This window comes from Wyeomyia smithii, chromosome 2 (genome assembly GCF_029784165.1).
Source record: "Wyeomyia smithii strain HCP4-BCI-WySm-NY-G18 chromosome 2, ASM2978416v1, whole genome shotgun sequence".
Classification (NCBI taxonomy): Eukaryota; Metazoa; Arthropoda; class Insecta; order Diptera; family Culicidae; genus Wyeomyia; species Wyeomyia smithii.
In genome coordinates, this window is record NC_073695.1 from 14,771,572 (window position 1) to 14,789,837 (window position 18,266).

The 18,266-nt window shown below is 38.4% G+C and overlaps 1 protein-coding gene across 1 annotated transcript in view; it reads right to left on the bottom strand.

Annotated features, from left to right (window-relative positions):
* Positions 1-16,598, bottom strand: part of LOC129722403 (transcription factor HIVEP3) — a 108,330-nt gene extending 91,732 nt beyond the window's left edge. Inside the window, exon 1 of the mRNA XM_055675808.1 lies at positions 14,915-16,598. Coding sequence (XP_055531783.1) covers positions 14,915-14,945 — 31 coding nt within the window. The 5' untranslated portion in view covers positions 14,946-16,598. The remainder of the gene's footprint in view (positions 1-14,914) is intronic.
* Positions 16,599-18,266: the final 1,668 nt, after the last annotated feature.

Consider the following 18,266-nt stretch of genomic DNA (forward strand, 5'->3'; position numbering starts at 1 on the left):
AATGTTTTGACAAAATAAAATCCAACCTGATGTTTGACACGCGAAGAACGAAAATCAAAGCAAACCGATTTTGAGACATTTTTTTTTAGTTTGACACATACGTGTGAATGTGTTGGTGTCTTCAAAACTGCACTCTGTTTCTTTCGCGGACTGTCCGGGACAGAAAAAGGGTAGTCCGGTATAGTCCGAAAACTGAAAAAAAAATAGTCATAGGACAAAGTGTAGTCCGTGGGGTAGCTACACCGCAAAAACGAAACGACATAATAGTAATAAAACTACAAAAAAAGCATGTGCACTAAAGTCTTTTTTATGCGAGGGATGCGTTCTAAATTTCGAAGAAAATCGTCTTAAAAGGCCATAATGCAGTATTTTAAAATTATCAGTGTTTACAGCAACAATTCTAAACTTAATTCAAAACGAATATATGGTCACTTTTGGCTTGAAAGGGGAAACGTGACTAAAATGAGGTCGATACAGGTCGGACTCGATTATATATAGTCTCCGTTTTTTATTTCACTATATATAATCGAATTTTATATATAATCGAATCAGAAAAAAAATTATATTCATTTTTCATAAATGATTTGTTGTTTTCGACTAAAGAAGAATTTTATTTTTGATTAATCCCCCTAAAAGTCAGGAAATCCATTTCTAACAAAAAAAAAAATACCTATCTTGTAGTTATTCCTGATGTAATTGCAGTCGAATGTAGAGGAAAATTATTTTAAAAAATTATAAAAGTATAGGTTGATTTGTCAACTTGTTTGTATTTAATTTCTCAAATTGTTAAAAATAATTTTTTTTTTCATTCGTTTTTATTTTTGAAATTATTTTTATTCAGGTATTTTTATTAAAATATTTTTAGTTTTCTTATTTTTAAATTTTTTAAACAATTTTCAAAATTAATTTTTTTTTTCTGTTTTCTCCCCTTCTTATCAAGCATTACGTATTTTGTACATATTCCCTTACGATATATTAGCTCTAGATAAGTCATATTTGAAATTCAAGAAAAAAATTGTTTTGCTTCTATATATAATCGAGTCTAAAATGATATATAATCGAATCATATATAATCGAGTCAATATATAATAGAGTCTCTATATAATCGAGTTCGACCTGTATTTTTACGTATTTGAAATCTCTCTTTTCTTCTTAATGTTCAATTTTCGAGCACGGACGATACAACGCTTGAAAATGTTTTAATTTCTCCACCATTTCCTTGTCTTTGTGTCTCAATAACGAGAAACATCCAACGTCATATACAAATGGCACTTTTTAGCGCTCCAAAATCATTTGATTGTGAAGTAGTTAATATTTTTCAGCCTTTCGTGTATTGTTGTATCCTCACTATCCTTCTAAAGCAGGCATTAGACGAAGCATATATTTGCTATTTTTGGTACAAATTTTATTTGCTCAAAATGAAATCCGTACTAAAAATAGAAAATATTTGCTTCGTCCAAAACTGCTTACGAGTTCAATTTTCGATCACATCAGAAAACTTCGAAGATATGCTTCTTTTTTTTACATTATGTAGTCTTCTACGAAGGGCCGCCTCTACTGAAAGTTTTTATCCAAAGTTTGGTATAAAAGGTAGCAAACAGAAATTTTACCTTCAGCAAATCTAGCCTAATTTGCATTTGTTTGATTACAAATAATTTCAGAACCTGCTGATTGAATCATTCTGGCCTGAAATATTTGGTTACTGTAGACCCGAATCATTTCACACCATCCGTAGCTGGCCCTCCAAAAACGAACTTCTATCTGTTGTTACCTCCGGCCGCCCATAATCGTACGGTTGCATCATTCATTGATACCGTGAAGAAAGCGTAAACAATTTGAGTTGTCAGTACAAGTATCTACTAAGTGGAAGCGCTAATATTAGGATCCTAATAGTTACTAATTTCATGCATTTTTTCAACACTTTTGTAACTTTCGTTTGAGATTGTAGAAAGAACAAATCGTTACAACTCTGTATGGTAATTTTTCTGATAAATAATAAAACTGTCGTAGTGTTACATCAACCATATGGTCGTGTCTTGGATACCTCCTACTATTTACAGTGAAAAAGGTGCTCTATTTTTTTACGGTGAAGTGGTGCTCCTTAAACAATATTTTCGTATGGCTCAAGCACCCATTCAAGTGTGTTGGGAAGATATTGACATTAGACAGGCTGTTGTAATACTATGTTTCCTTGCGGTCGTATGTCATATACAAATTTTTCAACTATTTGGAACAGGTAAAGTTTATCAACTTTTGACCGAATATATATTTATAATGGATGAGCTATACACCGTAAAACCCTATTAAAGGATTTGTTGTGAAATATTATCAGCAATTAGGAGCAAAAACAACTTACACTAACTTTTGTCAGGACGATAAAACTAACTTCTGTTTAATAATTTGCTGTAAAATGATGATGAGATGAACTGTTTATTGTACTAGTAGAAAGAAAGAGTTCGAGAAAGAGGCCGGACTGCGCTATATACTGTTTGTAGGTATACAAACGAACGCAGAGCGTGAAATACATTAGGTTTCCGTCAACCGTCAACGCGCATATACCCAAACGGATAAAAGCGAACGCGCCCGGTCCAGACACAACCACTAACATGTCCGGCATATTCAGCAGTGCTACAGATAAGCCTGTATGACGGTGCTTCCCACACAGGCAAAGATCCAAAATCCAGCGCTGTGAAAGGTGATCTCGAACCTTCAGTGCGATCCGCTGGATTCTTATGGAAGGCTGCAATCGAATGAGCGGGTGTTGCAGCAAAAACCATACAAACTTGTCGCCAGTTTCGTTCGAAATAATCCTTTCTGATTTCCAAGCAAATTTTGAAGTTTAAGACTTCCCATTCCCATTGAACCTATATGGGCCGTTTATGTGCATGTTATGAGCAAGTTGTACGAGATACAACTCCATTTTCACTACCTTTAGAAGAAAATTTAGATTTATGGAACAGAGAAATATTTACTCATAACTTATAACTGACTACTTTGCGAATTTCTCAAACGGTTCTTTGTGGATCAAAACTTCACTGTATCGTTCACCATCAAAAACTGAAAAATGCAAAACGTTGAGTTGCGCCAGTTTAGAGCCAAATCGACGATATTCTATTTGAAATCGCCGCCTCCTGCTCAGCGACTTATCACAAGCTCTGCTCGCTACTAGACGATCTAAATTCCAGTAAATCATACTCTTGCAACAGTGGTCGGGTAGACAATGAAGACTAAATTTGTTCCTGCAGTAATTGTTTGTTCAATTCGATTTAGAATGAGACTAAAAGTTTCCCTTGGTACTCGACCTTGCTTTTAGCTCTCATTGGTTGAAATATGCGTTTTAAAAGGCTCTACATTTTTACAATAGTTAGCATCACAAAATCACAATTTTCCGCATTTTGATGGCCGCATAGCTGTAAGAATGAAGGAAATCCGTTGGACACCGACTAAGTGTGCCGCTCTCGATGTTTCCGGGTTTTCAAATTGCACGCCTATGTTGCCATAAGACGTAAATCTATGTCAATTTTTTTTTACTCAATAGTGCCCATTTTCATACGTTCAGAAGAGTTTTAGGCAGATAGATGGTTCATCGGGAAAACTCGAACTCAAAAAGAACTGAAATTACCAGTTTTTTCAATCATATTAGAAGCCATCCGATTACCACGTGGACAGATTATTAACGATTTTGACCACCCCCCACTCCCATCCATAGACAACTGCCCATATAAATTCTTAAAAAATTGTATGGACCCTGGACATTAGCCAACCCCCTCGAGGCGTTTCACGTGGTATGTGGATGGCCCCTTATGTTTTGAAATTAAATTTTTCTCAGTGTGGATTTTTTTTATTGTTTATATGAATTTACACAATTTCCTAAAGGCCTTTCCTTGACAACTTTTCTCTTGCTCATTATTTAGACAATTTGATAAATTATTCGAATATCCTAATCGAATGTTGCTCGAAAGATAAACTTTCAAACTAGTTTAGTATTGCTTTTTCGTTAGATAAAATTGGTTCATCAATAATATTTCGAACTGATCCACTTATGATACATCACCCTAGCAGCACTAGCGCGGGTGAACGCAAATCGAGAGTCCTCGAATTTTCATCGAATTTTCATACGACAATCACGCGTATCGTTGTGTGTCGTGTTGTGCTATGCGCTTGTATGTGCGACGGAATTCCTCATACTCAGCTGCTGCGTCCAGCTACACGGACACACGGGGTGGAAGGCGGTGGTGGCACCGCGCACAGTGGGTGCTGCACTTCCAAACAGTCTCTCCTAATATCGCATGCAAAAGCGAGACGAAATGTTTGCCAGTTTTCCTGTTAGCAACCAATTGGGCGCACACATTCGGCTTCGGTGTTTGTATTTCTGCTGAACGGTCCATAATCGAACGGTTCGAGCAGATTGAGTATCGCATCAAAACGACGTTGGGACCAATTGGTGACCCGGGTAGCGGAGATTCGTACGACACGACCATGTGTACACGAGTGTGTGGTGAAACCCGCATATAAATAAAAGCGAAACTGGCTTTCGGTACTTCGTGCCTGCCTGCCTTGTCTGCTTGCTAACTTGCTTACTTGCTTGCGTAGACACGTCTGTCTCTGGCTGTCTGCCGCACGTCCAAGACACCAAATACTTGGCACACACAAGTGCTGCTCCGATAGATAGATAGATAGATAGATAGGCATTCTCTTTACAGTACCGCAGCCGCGGCCACAGCCACCGTCGCTGCTGCCAATGCTGTCGCCCTGCAACCACATAACTTGTTACACCCACAGACACGAATGCCTCGATAAAAATAAATCATGACACGCCGATTCCGATGCCGATGCCGATGCCATACCATACCGAGTATTCTGTTTTGCTTTCCCGGTAAGAACACATTTTGCAAAGTGGAAAATTGCTGCCGATGCAAATTGTGTTTACCCCGTGGGCACTACTGCTGCTGCGGTGAATGCGGCGAAGGTGCGCCCGCCAGCCCCTTGACGGTGTTCGATTTTTGTCGAACATTGTTGTCACCAATCATCGCGCAAAATGTTATCGCGGTGAGTTTTTTTGTTTTTGTTTTTGTACTAGCTTGGTTGAATTGCACACTGTGTGAACTAAGGGGAGGTAACAAGCTATTGTTTTTGAGAGCTGAAAATGCCTCCCAAGGAAAAAACGATACTTGCCTCAAATCTGTTCACGTCATTTGAAGTCATCAAACTATCAGCTGGTTAAATTACGCCTCTCGAGGATGGTATCGCCTGTACAATCAAATAGGTAATGGAAAGCTCTGCTACAGCAAAGCAAAGCCAAACTCGATCACGAGGATTTTTTTTTTCATATTTCACCTCTACTAATAAAATTCTAATAAACTAATAAAATTCTTATAGAGCAACAGAAATTCGAAAATATTTTATCAAACTTCTTAGGTGAAGAAAAAAAGAATGTTCAATGGTCAAATGGTTTACAAATGGATTGGTAGAAAAAGTGGCTGTAAACTATTAGAATGTGCGAAACTTGTGAAGCACTAATTGAAATTGAAGTAGATTTGAAGTCCAAATTTAAACTCTCTCTCAAGGCCCAACGAAGAACAAAACGTAGCAAGCAAAATAACTGAAATTGGAGCTTTTAAGCTAAACAACTAAAATTCAAGTAGAATATGGCTGGCTAATGGCAATCTGCCAGAATGTTGTCAATCCTAATTTAGTATTTTTCTCTTCACTGTTCGTAAATATTCTCCTTGGTTACGGTATGTGATTGTTCTTTGGTGTTTAGCTTGAAAGAAGCACATTTATGGAGCATTTTAATCCACTAAAACTTGCTTCGTGTTTATTGTTGACGTGAGTTTAATTTTACAGGTCATGTAAATTTGAAAAAAAAAATTAGCAAGTTAAAATATTTTAAACTCTTAAGACGATTCCCGATCAGAAGAGCATAACTAAAAAAATACAAAATTCTATCAACGCGAGATACAAATAACATATTTTGATACAATTTTGTATTTTCCCATATGATTTTGATAACAAAATTGAATCTGAATGAGTTATAACAACAAAACCTGAAATGAAGTAGTTCTGGAACAAGTTTAACTAATTTTTCGTTTTTATCAAAACCTGTTGTTTCTAACAATGTTTGTTATTAAATTGTTCTATATACTATCATATTTTGTTAGAAAGCTGATACATTAGTAACAAATGTTGATGTGTTTGATACTAGTAGAATCATTTCTGTTGTAATTTCTGTTATTTTTACACCTAACGGGATCAAATTGAAAAAACAGCCTGTATGGTTTTTCCCGTAACAAACTAACAGCTTCTGTTAAGTTTTTGTTTTTTCCTTGTGATCGGGTTGTAATTAAAATCGACTTGACGGCAACAGACAATTTCCTTTGAATGTTGACATTAGCGCAGAGTGTTAGTAGTTTAGTTGAATGAAATTCAATTTTCGTTACATTTTTGAAAAATTGTCCTAGTTTCAGTCATTTATTCTAACAAAACACAAATAGGGTAGGGAACAGCCCAAACAGTAATGTCTATTTTAATTAGTCGGAGTAAACGGACCTCGAACTCGACAATTTCAATGGTGAGAACGAAAACTCTGATTGACTAGCTGTCTTACGAATAAATCAGAAACCGTTCAACATCAAGTTCAGATGCAACCTGCTCAAAATAGGCTCAGGGGACTGGAATAGTGTCCCACGATTGGGAACTTCGATTGATTATTGTTAAGGTTTGCTAATTATGTTTCATAACCTGAAAACAAGTGCTAACAGAGAGAGAGATAGCAAACAAATTGATTTATTTTTGTTTGTATTTCACCTTACACATTTAGAATATTCCTATATCACATATATTCCAAATATTCCATAAGCTGCTTGAAACAGGTTCCCCACCTCAGTTTTATTTTTTTAGAAAAGGTTTGTCCACCTTGTAATGACACCAACCCTATAGTATTTGACCGGTTAGTTCTGGCTACCCGGACGAGCACATACGATTCGCATAGATTCCTCACATTGGATTCGTGAGCGTCCTTGAAAAGGATTCCTGGAAAAAGAATCCTCAGGAATGCCCTGTATATGGCTCTAGGATTCTTGAATAAGAATCGTGAGTGGGAATCCTCTGGATCGTGTTTGCGATTCCTTTCACGATTCCGTCACCGTGTTAATCGGTTTCCTGAGAATTCTTACTCAGGATTCTCTGCGTGTTAATAAGGGTACGCTTGTGCTTGATACAATTTGTTTTCAATTGTTGAAACAATGTTGAACTATGGAAAGGTCTGTGGACTATACTATACAAAGTATACATGGCGTTGACAAAAACCTTTACAATTCATTTTTTCATGTTAGCCAGATAATGTGTTTTGAAAAACGTGAAATGTGCGTAGATGTAAATTTACCTACTATCGCGTTTTATTGCTATCCGCTTGAGTGTCACGGTGCTCCCACTGACCGTTATTATAAAACGATTATTATTGAATCTCTGGTCGAAATTTCAAAATCATCGTACGATACATTTTTCAGTAATGCCCTTTTGAAGGTCGTGAAGTACAAAAAAGTGATATAAAACCGACGAAACACTTGTTACAACGAAATACTTGTTGTCGTGTCCAACGTACGGAAAGATTGGTTTGAAAATCCCACAAAGCACAGTGGTCTGAACTCGAAAAATAGTGATCGTTCTACATTTGACTGTGAAAAATTGATTTTATGTACTCAATGTCTCCAGCAAAATTGTTTCATAGAACAAGGCCTTACTTCTGGCGTTTTCGGTTTTTCGATCAATCCAAAATATTTTTTCTAATTTTCAATATATCAGATTGCTTCCTTCACAAAGTTGTGGATAATTTTAAAAGAAAAACAATTGCTGAATACTGCGATGCCCTATCTGTACGTTGGACACAACAAATATTTCGTTGTAACAAGTATTTCGTATTTTGGACGTCATAACGAATCGAATGGTGTACTCAGATTCTTTGGTGCATTAACGGTCAGTGGGAGCACCGTGGTGTCTCATTTTAATTGGGAGTTCAATTTCATATTCATAGTCATATTCAATTCAAAGTCAATATTTCTAAGTATATCTAATCTAATTATAGGATTTTTAGGAAAGCCCAAAAGTCTTAACATTTTTATAGCTATTAAAAAACAAAATCTAGAATCTCAAATAGCTACGAGAATTTTAGCGGTCATAATGCATGGTACTCTTTCTATAGTAAGCTATGCAACCATACAATGAAGCTTCTAAAGTAGTTTAAATTCTTTTTCGATTAAAAAAAATACATCAAGCAAAACTGAAAAATCTCGATACACTTGAAAAAATATCAAATAACCGGTACTCATTCTAATAAATACCCAGACACTTTCAGCAAATCCCACCAAACGAATAATTTTGTTGATTTACAGCTTATTAGGCTCGAATCATTAAACGGATTTCCACTGAATTACAGCTTAATAAGCCGCTATTCAACAAAATTGTTTGATGGGCGGCCAATTCCAATAATTTCAAGTGAATTCAAGAATTATAAGACTACAAATTCTAAAAAGTGCATTTTATAGCTTTTAATCACGTTAAGCTAAAATCCTTACGAATCTTAAGGATTCCCAAAAAATATCTTTAGATCAGGGTATGATCCTAACAGTCGCCTAAGAATGGCTTAAAGGGAATTTCTAAAATTTCCTATATTTTTATTTGCTGCTGTCAAAAGTACCCGGTGTTGCTCGGTACAAAAAGAGTCATTATATAAAATCATTATCTCACGTAACGTTTTAAAAGAACCTAAGCAACATTGAGAGACTCTCTTTGTTCGCTTTCTCTTCGATTAATACCTGAGTTATTTTGGCATTTTTCATGATACTCTTTGCAAACGTTTAGAATAAAGTAGTAATTAACGAAACAGAGTGAGGAAGGAGTTAATCTCTCATTGTTACTTAACTCCTTTTGAAAAGTTACACGAGAGTTTTTGCTGCTCTATATTTCTAGAGTAACGTCTTCTGAATCCAAAGATGGTGAAAGATTTATTCTAGCATGCACAGATTTAGAAAAAAAACAACTTTGAATTACTAAAGTACGAGTTCTTATGAAAACTTGATTTTCTCCAAATCTGTGCATGCTAGAAAAAATCTCACCATCTTTGAATTCAGAAGGCGTTACTCTTAAAATATAGAGCTTGAAAATTGAAGAGCTAAGTTGAAACCTACCGTGGGAGACTGAGAAAATCAGGTTTCCATGCAAATACGTACTTTGGTGGATTTAAACTGGTTTTTCTCAAAATGTTTGCATGCTAAAATAAATATTTCATCGCGTATGGATTCAGACCTTACCGCAAAAATGTAGAGCTTGAAATATGTTGTTTGAATTTTTATAAAAATACGTAGTTTTGTGACTGAAATGATTTGGAAACTCCAAAATTCACACTTACATACCATATTTCATATACCTGAAATGATTTGATACATGGAGTATGAAAATTCTCAGTGTTTGCTCAATCTGTTTGAAAATATTAGAAAAAAACACAGACATATTTGCGTCTCACAAAAACGGGGAGAGGTCCAGAGGGGTGGCACCTTTACCAAAACTTAGAGCTACTATTCTCCTTGAATAAAATTCCAAGCTTTTCCGAATCGGCCGTCCCAGTGCTGAGAACGGGCATTTTCAAAAAACAAGTTCCATCCCGGGTCTTTACGGGTTAAATACGTTTTGTAATGAAATCAAGGAGAATTTAGAAATCGGCTTTGATTCAAATTTCGAACACTCCAACGTAAACGCTAAGAGATAGATAGGCAAACCGTCTGAATACTGACTGTCACTTTTTTCAACGCCTGCTGATTTTCCGGAAGTGGCCCTACAGTAAAGAGCTATACATCACTGGGTGAAGGACATTTCAAGTAACGAAATGGTATGTAATAATGATTCTTTTTATTACACTAGCTGTAATAATTCGAGTTTTATTGTAAAGTGTTCTAAGTTTTGAATCGAAACGGTACATAGATGGTGGTAGAAAATTCCGGATCGAGTTGACAGTTCCACTATGCAAAAGATAATGGGCGGTATAGAACGAAAAGTGTGTGAATTCATCCGAAACTCAGACGACTCATTTTTTCTGTATTTTTCCGTTGAAGGTCATTGAATTTGCTGAATTGCTGTATTTGAATGATACCTCAAGATTCTTTGTTCGTGTTTCGTGTTTTTTTACCATTTTGTGCAAACAAATATTGAATGGATCAATCTTTACATTTGGAGCTGACTCCCGGTTTTTGAGCGTCATCCTGGCTCCAAAAATATCTCAAATAAATCATGTTTGGTAAATTTAGAGTATTTTCCAGTATCCGGCAGTCGTTTTCCGGTCCCTGAGAAGTTGTCGATTTCAAAATGACGACTATAATTGACTCTCGGCTTATGAGAATCATGCCGGTTCCGAAAATATGCTCATCGGATTATATCTTACCATTTCAGGATCTTATCCAGAAGCCAAAAGTCACCATTTTAAAATTCAAAAGTTGCTTCTGGATGTGATTTCTAGCCACGGGGCTTTGGGCAGTTCGAGACAACATTATTGAGTGACTATTTCAAGCTGTTTTCCAGAATCCCGAAATCACTATATTGGGTTTCAAAGAAAGGTCTGTATTTGCTTGAAAATGATATCTAGGGTTGATCAATGGCCTCTGAATATGATTCCGGTGTCGAGAATACATATATTAGGTGGTAATAACCTAAGAATGTCTGAAAGTATTCGAATTTTACAATGACATGTGGAATCGAATTTCGATTCTGAAAGCCTTCCCGGTTCAACTCCAAACATATTAAATAATGATGGGTTGTATTTGGTCATTTTGAGAAGTTTTCTAGGAACTCTAGGTAATTGACTCCCGGCTTCTGAAAATAGCCCTATTTTAGTATCTGGCCATTTTCGGCTGTAAAGTAGGTAATGTATGTGATTTTCTCGAGGATGCGAAAAATGAACATGGAGTGAGGATACGATTTAACATTGGAAAAAATTTCCCTCGACCAGACGGGACTCGAACCCGCAATCTCTGATGTCTCCGGTATGGTGTTTTGGTCAATTAAACTACTGGGAGAGGTAGTTTTCCCTAAGATCAATATCGATCACCCTTCACCATTGCGCTATGCTCCACACACGCCTTGATCCACCACACTCACAGCCTTGTGGAAGTTATTTTTGTAACTGAACGATTGTCTGCTCTCACACTTGCATAGCGACTTACTATATTTGATTAAAAGAGTGGACTTAGTTAGTGGAGTAGTTGACTGCGTTTCTAAGTCTAAATCACATGCCCAGGCCTGTGTTCATTTTTCGCATCTTCGAAAAAATCACATACAGTGCCTACTTTGCAACTTAAAATGTAAGTCATAGAACAAAAAATGTAGTTAGTTCATGAAGCATTTCAGGCTGTTTTAGTATTATCGCCATTTTGATATTAGAAACTGGGGCTGGAGATGATCTCCAGCCAAATCGTGTGTAAAAATTTAAATCAAAATACGTTAATACACTAACGACATCTGTCTTGTGGTGCCCCAGTTACACTGCATAAATATTATGTATCGAAAATTATATCATGTATCGAAATGTTTGATTTCGATACTTGCTTTTCAGTCGGGTAAATGGCGTCAAAGCAAGAGAAGCATCGCGCATCGCTAAAATCCAAACTACTCACACGCCAAGTTGGTAAAATTATTGAATGTGGCCAAATCAACCGTCACCAATGTAATAAAAGTGTTTGAAGGACGTTTGTCGACTGTCAGGAAGACAAGATCGGGGAGTAATCGAAATCCGAAGGGCGCAAAACTGACGAAAAGAGTAACCAGCAGTTTCAAGCGGAGTCCCAACCTTTCCGTCTCAGATGTAGGCAAGCAAACTGGGAGTGTCGTCTACTACTGGTAATCAAGCTGAAAGACGTGCCGGACTGCCGATTAACAAAAAAGTGGTGACTCTAAATCGTGACGATAAGCAAAACAAGTAGGCCAGATGCTGACGAAGTTTTATTGCGTGATACAGGATGATAAATCTCACGTCAAGGCAGACTTCAAACAGCTTCCTGGACATAAATATTATACTGCAACTAGAAGAGGGAAAGTAACAGGTATTTACGAACACATTTAGCTCTTGAAGTTTGCAAAAAAATATCTCGTGTGGCAGGCAATTTGTTTTTGTGATTTGAAGAGCAACATTTTCATCGCGAAGGTTCCGTCAAATTTATGTGCAACATCGGTTGCCTTCACTCATGCAACACAGTTGTTCCGTTCTATTTAGGCAGGATTTGGCATCTTGCCATCACGGAAAAAAGGCCATGGTGTGGTATGCCGCGAACAATGTCCAGGTGGTGCCAAAGGACGTGAATCTTCCCAACACACCAGAGCTCCTCCCTATAAACAAATACTGGGCTATCGTCAAGCGATACCACAAGAAGACACGAAAGACAGTTGTCAACAAGATGCAGTTCAAGGGTAACTGGCTCTGCGGCGAACAAAATGACCAAGAAGGCTGTACAAAACTTTATGGAAGGGGTCAAGAAAAAAGTCCGGCAACTCGCATTCTCTAAAAAGGAAGCTTCAGTCAATATTTTTTCCTTATTGATTGAACTTGACAAAGAAACATGATAAAAAAACCCAATTTATATACATTTTTGTTTGACTTATTGGTGACCGTAACACTCTTTATAAAGAATCATTTCTCATACTCCACTGGTCGTCGAGCCATCTCGGTTTTTACAATTGCGTCTGAGATTCTGGAGCCCGCAATAGTTATTTGGTCTATTGGGTACTTGTTCAGACACCGAAAATCGTCATCATGGATTTCAAGAACCGGAAGTGGTCTTGGATTTCAAAATGACGTTTGTAATTGACTGCCACCCTCCAAAAATCTTGCCGGTTCCGGAAATATCCCTATTGGATTTTATCAGCCTATTATTCAAAAACTAAAAATCATCATTTTGGAATTTAAAATTACGTTTGGAGGCAAAATTAGATTGTTTTCCAGAATCCCGAAATCGCCGTACATATTGGATTAGGTCTGCATTTCAATTGCCGGTTTGGATTTTAAAGTGGGTAGATTTTTGGCCTCCGATGGTCATCCCGGATACGGAAATATTTATTTCGGGTAGTATTTGACCATTGTACAGTCGAAAACACCTAAAAGTTAAAGGGAACAATACATGAGATCAACTGCGCTACGGAATTTGGGTTACTATACAAGAAGTAGAAGAAAAGTGAACTTAATTAACCCTCTAGTGCCCAAGTTAAACTCTAGACGGGTTTCGGTAAAATCACTATGAACCATTATAAACACTTTTTAACTATTTATTGAAGCTTTTCAGAACTTCGACTGAAGCCCGCCAAATGGCGGTATTGGGCACTAGAGAGTTAATTACAAAAAAACTGCGCTCTTCTGGCCGGATTTAGCCTCGTATACCATTTCCTGAAAGATGTTTTGAAGTGATACAAGGCTAAGAACGCCAATTCCGCGCCGAAGCATCTTAATTCCCCGAACACACAGGAACTGCTGCCAATCAAGAAGTACTGGACCATAATGAAGCAGACTCCTCGCAAGCACCCTAAGAAAGTAAAATCGGAGTATGATATGAAGAAACCTGTGTTTCCTCACGAAAATAAGTTGGTCCAAACAAGTTCTTATGAGTAGTATGAAGAGGAAGGTTCGTGCATTTGGGTATGGAAATGAAGTTGTATAGAACAAAAATGGTGAAAGTTGAATAATATGATTTACTTTATTTCCTGAAAATTTGAAAATCAGTTGAATGGGTGAATTTTGCCGAATATTTTCTCGTGAATCGAAATAAAATTGCATCCCGGACTCATTCCATTTGCACATTTCCGCTTCAATTGTGCATAAATGAAATAAAAAATGTGTGTGTAAAATAATTTCCAAGCCAAAAAACTCTGTTGTGCAGATTATTTAGTCATCATTAAAATCGGCATTAGATGAAAAAGCAAGAGAAAAAGTTGCGAAATCCTGGTATATGTAATCATATCGCCGGTAACTTAATTTATCTTGTCGAAATCCGTTAATTTTATCAATCCTTCAGGTCCTAAATATTTCAAAAGCTTTTGGAATCTGGATGCATACAAAAAATCTGGACAAAATATTTCACCAGTTTTCAGAAAAAAACTAGCAATTGAGTTCACAGCCTAATCTGGCTGTGCAATACATAACTTGCATTCGATAACTTTGCAGTGAAAAAAATCCATTCCTATGCAAGTCACATCGTGTGCTACCCAAAGATCGCCAATACTTGATGTTGAAAAAGGCAAAAACACATGAAGTAAATCCAAAAACTTTATACGCATTTCGATGGCTAGGATAATCAGTATCAAATTCCCTCTTCCATAAACATGTTGGTTGTTGATCAACAACCAAATATTAATAGAACGTGGGGATTTTTCTATGGCTCCAGGTCGAACACGACATCATTTCGCCAGCCGTTGATAACCAAAATCAAATTTTATTGCTGTAATGCGAAAACTACGCAATTGTTTTTTTTAATCGACCATTTCATGGAAAAAAAATCACGAACATATGAAAAAAAAATCTCATCTTTCTCTGTTGATTCCACCAAGAAGGGATTGGGCAAACATTCAACCACCGGATCTTTCGTAACATGATCTTCGACTTTCATTGGATGTAATTTATCGACACTAAAATGCTATAATTAAAATGTTTTTTTTTCCTGTGGGAAAGGGGGTAGCTTTGAACTAGCGGGGCAATTTGTTTTCGCCACTCGTCCAACGCGAGTACCACCCGAATTGGCCCCGTGGCCTTTGGCTGGCCCGTTCGTATGCAAATGTGTGCCAGAGCGTCCACAACTTCAATACTCGACATCCAAAATAGAATAAAAAAGTGACGAAAAGAAATAAGGGCAAAAAATAAACACTCTAAACCTAGCAGGGCACTTACTTGCTTTGGTAGCTCCCTTCCGGCGGGCCATCCCTACTACTGACTGACTGACTGACTGCAAGCACTGCTTAGAATTTCGAATCAATCACGTTTCCAAACTGTTTCACCAAAAGTGGCGGAAAAAAGCGAACGATATGTTTCGTCTTCCGGTCTGCTGTTGCTGCGAAGTAATTCCCACACTGCTTCCTCCCTTCTTGCGCGCTTGCACTCCCCATACGTTCGACCGCTGTCAGTACGATGGATCTGCGCGCGTACATGAAGGAGCGCTTGTTTCCTTTTGCGAACCGAACGGCGGCTCCGGCAAAGGCGGCGGCGGCGGTGGTGCGGGTGACGAAGGCAAGGTGCTCAGAGTTCTTACGTGTGTTGTTTGCTGGTTTTCTGCACCACCAGCCAGCACATTCTTTCTTATTTTCGATTATTTTCAGCTTTTTTTCTGCACTCTCAGCGAACGTAAACAAGTGTGGTGGCATTCACCAGCGGCAGTAACAGTGAGCGCAAAAAAACCGAAACGACCAGCGCAAAAGGCAGAACCAAAAACACACCGTCCGACCGCGAATCCATCCAATTGATTATGACGATGATGTTTGTTGGCTGGCTGTGGTCGGCTGGAAGTGCGACCAGGAAAGAGCAGGCTATCGAATAGAGGAACGGAGGGAAGAAACACAAAAAAAACGCGACGCGAAGAAAATCCACGTACACTCGCGAACACACGGAACGTCGCCTCAGCCTTTTTTTGCACGGTTTTGTATTACAAAGCTTTACTTTGCCTTTCTTTGGTTACTCTGGCTGGTGCCGTTGGTGGTACGCTTTGCAGTGGATGATGATAATGGGCTTTCATTCGGTTTGTAGTGAAACGAAAAAAACCCCTCGCCCTCCACAAACACCTTCACGCAGGGGCTCGCTCTGGTAGCCACGATCGCATTCCCCAAGTCGAAACGGCGCGACGTCTCTCAAACACTACCGATTCTTGCTTCTTCTGTCGTTTGCATGCTGTCACACTTGTTTTTCCACCCGAAATAATTTTCCGATTTTCACGCTAGAGCAAAAATTACTGCCTTTTATTTGCATAACCAACCCATGGTTGGCTTCGTTTCTGTGTCTTTAATCAACTGTCTCCGTTCGTCCTGGATGGTTCTTCTTTCTCTCTGAACACCAACCACCCTCCAGATTAGGGGAAGCATAAAAACTCCATCTCCTCACCGTTGATAGCGGCAACACACTGGCGCACAATTAACGCACAGAAGCAACAGCAGAAAGGACAGCACTTACGGAATTCCCTTCGTTTCTATTTTTTTTTTCTGCTTCTTTTCAACTCGGTCCTTTCTCACTCGCGCTCACCCACACCTACACACACAGCCGTATGCAGCACTCTCTGTCTGTCTGACTGCCTCTGGACTCCGCGCACTCCCGTTGTTCGATCAAGTGCGGCCCCTCGATGATGACTGCCCGACTGCTGACTGAACGAATGGAAATCAAAACTATATATGCAAATATGCTCTGCTCTACTACAAGCGACGTCGTCTGCTGCTATGCCTGCCTAATCGTATGCAAAAGAACGAGATAGCTGCTGCTGCTGATATTGGCTGGTGGCTACTACTACGGAACAACAATAACAAGAGTGATACAAAAACAGAAAAAATGACCTGTCGCGCGCTGCAAAAAATCCAGACCGCTCGCTTCGGATAGCAAACCTTGAATGAGACTGAAGCGAGACGCCGCACTGCGAGAGAGTCCCCCTATCTCTGATGTTCGTGAGATGCGATGCCTGTCTGTGGTGCGGCCTGGCCAAGCCTGCGATTGTGTTGTTGTGTGTGATACCTACTATGTACCTACATGCATGGGTCGTCTGGTCTGGTCTGCTACTGAGCGAAAACCCCTATGCGATGCTGCCGAAACGGGACGTGGTGACCAACAAGCGCAAAGCAAGAAACGAAAGCAAGAGAGCATCGACGAGCGCACGAGCGAGCGGGGCTTTTCCGCCCATCCGCGATGGGCTTTTCCTATTTACATTCACACATTACGCTACACGCCTGCTTGCTACTCGAGCTGCCGAGCCTGCCGACGCCTGATGGGTGGTGGGTGCTGTACGAAGCATACGCGATTGCTGCGATGATGATAAGCATTAGTTATTGAACGCTGAGAGAGAACGCTTTCGAGAGCGAGCTTTTTGTTCTAGAGCTGGAAGTGTAATCATACACTGGCAGGCAACATGTATACGCATTTATTAAACCGCCCGAAGTGACTGCTGTTTAATACCGCTTATACGGAAATGATTGACTGCTACCTGATCAAATACTGTTGTGCGTGATTCGAACTCCCCCATTAGTACTGTGCTGCGAAAAGCTTTGACGAAGTTTGCTTCAGCTGAAGGGTACACAACACGCGCGGTTCCTAATTAACGTAAGCTGAATTTGGTGACGAAACAAATTAAATATTTACGCAATGAAAGGAATCGTTTTAGCGATTGAATTTTACAAATATTGCAACACTATCAGGCTAGAAGCACGCTTAAAATGGTATTTCGCAGCTGCTGAATTTGTTATTCAAGTAACCGTAGGAGATATGTATGTTCTATATGATTGAATTTTGACCAATGAACTTATATAAGCTAACGGCAGTAACCTTCATAAGTCTTTGTGAAATGCCTGTAATAGGAATTAGCTTTAAAAAGTCATTTTTATGGCAAGGACGAGAAAATATATTTAAATATTCACTCTTTCCAACACTTCGTGATTGCAAAATCAGCCAATTTGGTGCTTGGAATCTGCAATTTTCACAGGGTAAAGGAGAAATTAGATCAGGTTATTCGTTCATGAGTCGTAATTCTACAAAAACTCCATGATATGCATATCTGGACACCCGGCCACCGTGAAAACGGAGTTTTTGTAAACAGCTGCTTTTTATATTCATCATGATTTCTAGTGTTTTCCAGCAGTTACCTACGCCGTGGCTAAATGCAAGTATCAAGTCAATTTTCACCCACTTTAAATTGACAGGCATTTTATTCTAACAAAAAATATGTAAAGATAAAGCACCCTATACGGGTTAGAAGAGTTAGGTTAACTTTATAATCAACGTTTAAATAAACCAATTGTTCGCGTGAAATAAATGCAAACGTTAAATAAGGTAATAATAAATTTTGTTGAACATCATAATACATACATTATCCATTCGATTTTTTTATTCATGGTAAGGTTTTTTTTTAGTTGTATTTTTATTGTTTTGAACGTCGTTAATGATTATTGATGCTTTACGAATTCAAATCTCCCTGTTTCATTATAAAGAACAGACTGACTAAATAACACATCAAATTTTATGATATTGGTTTGGGGTACAATTTGTGAGCTCATGA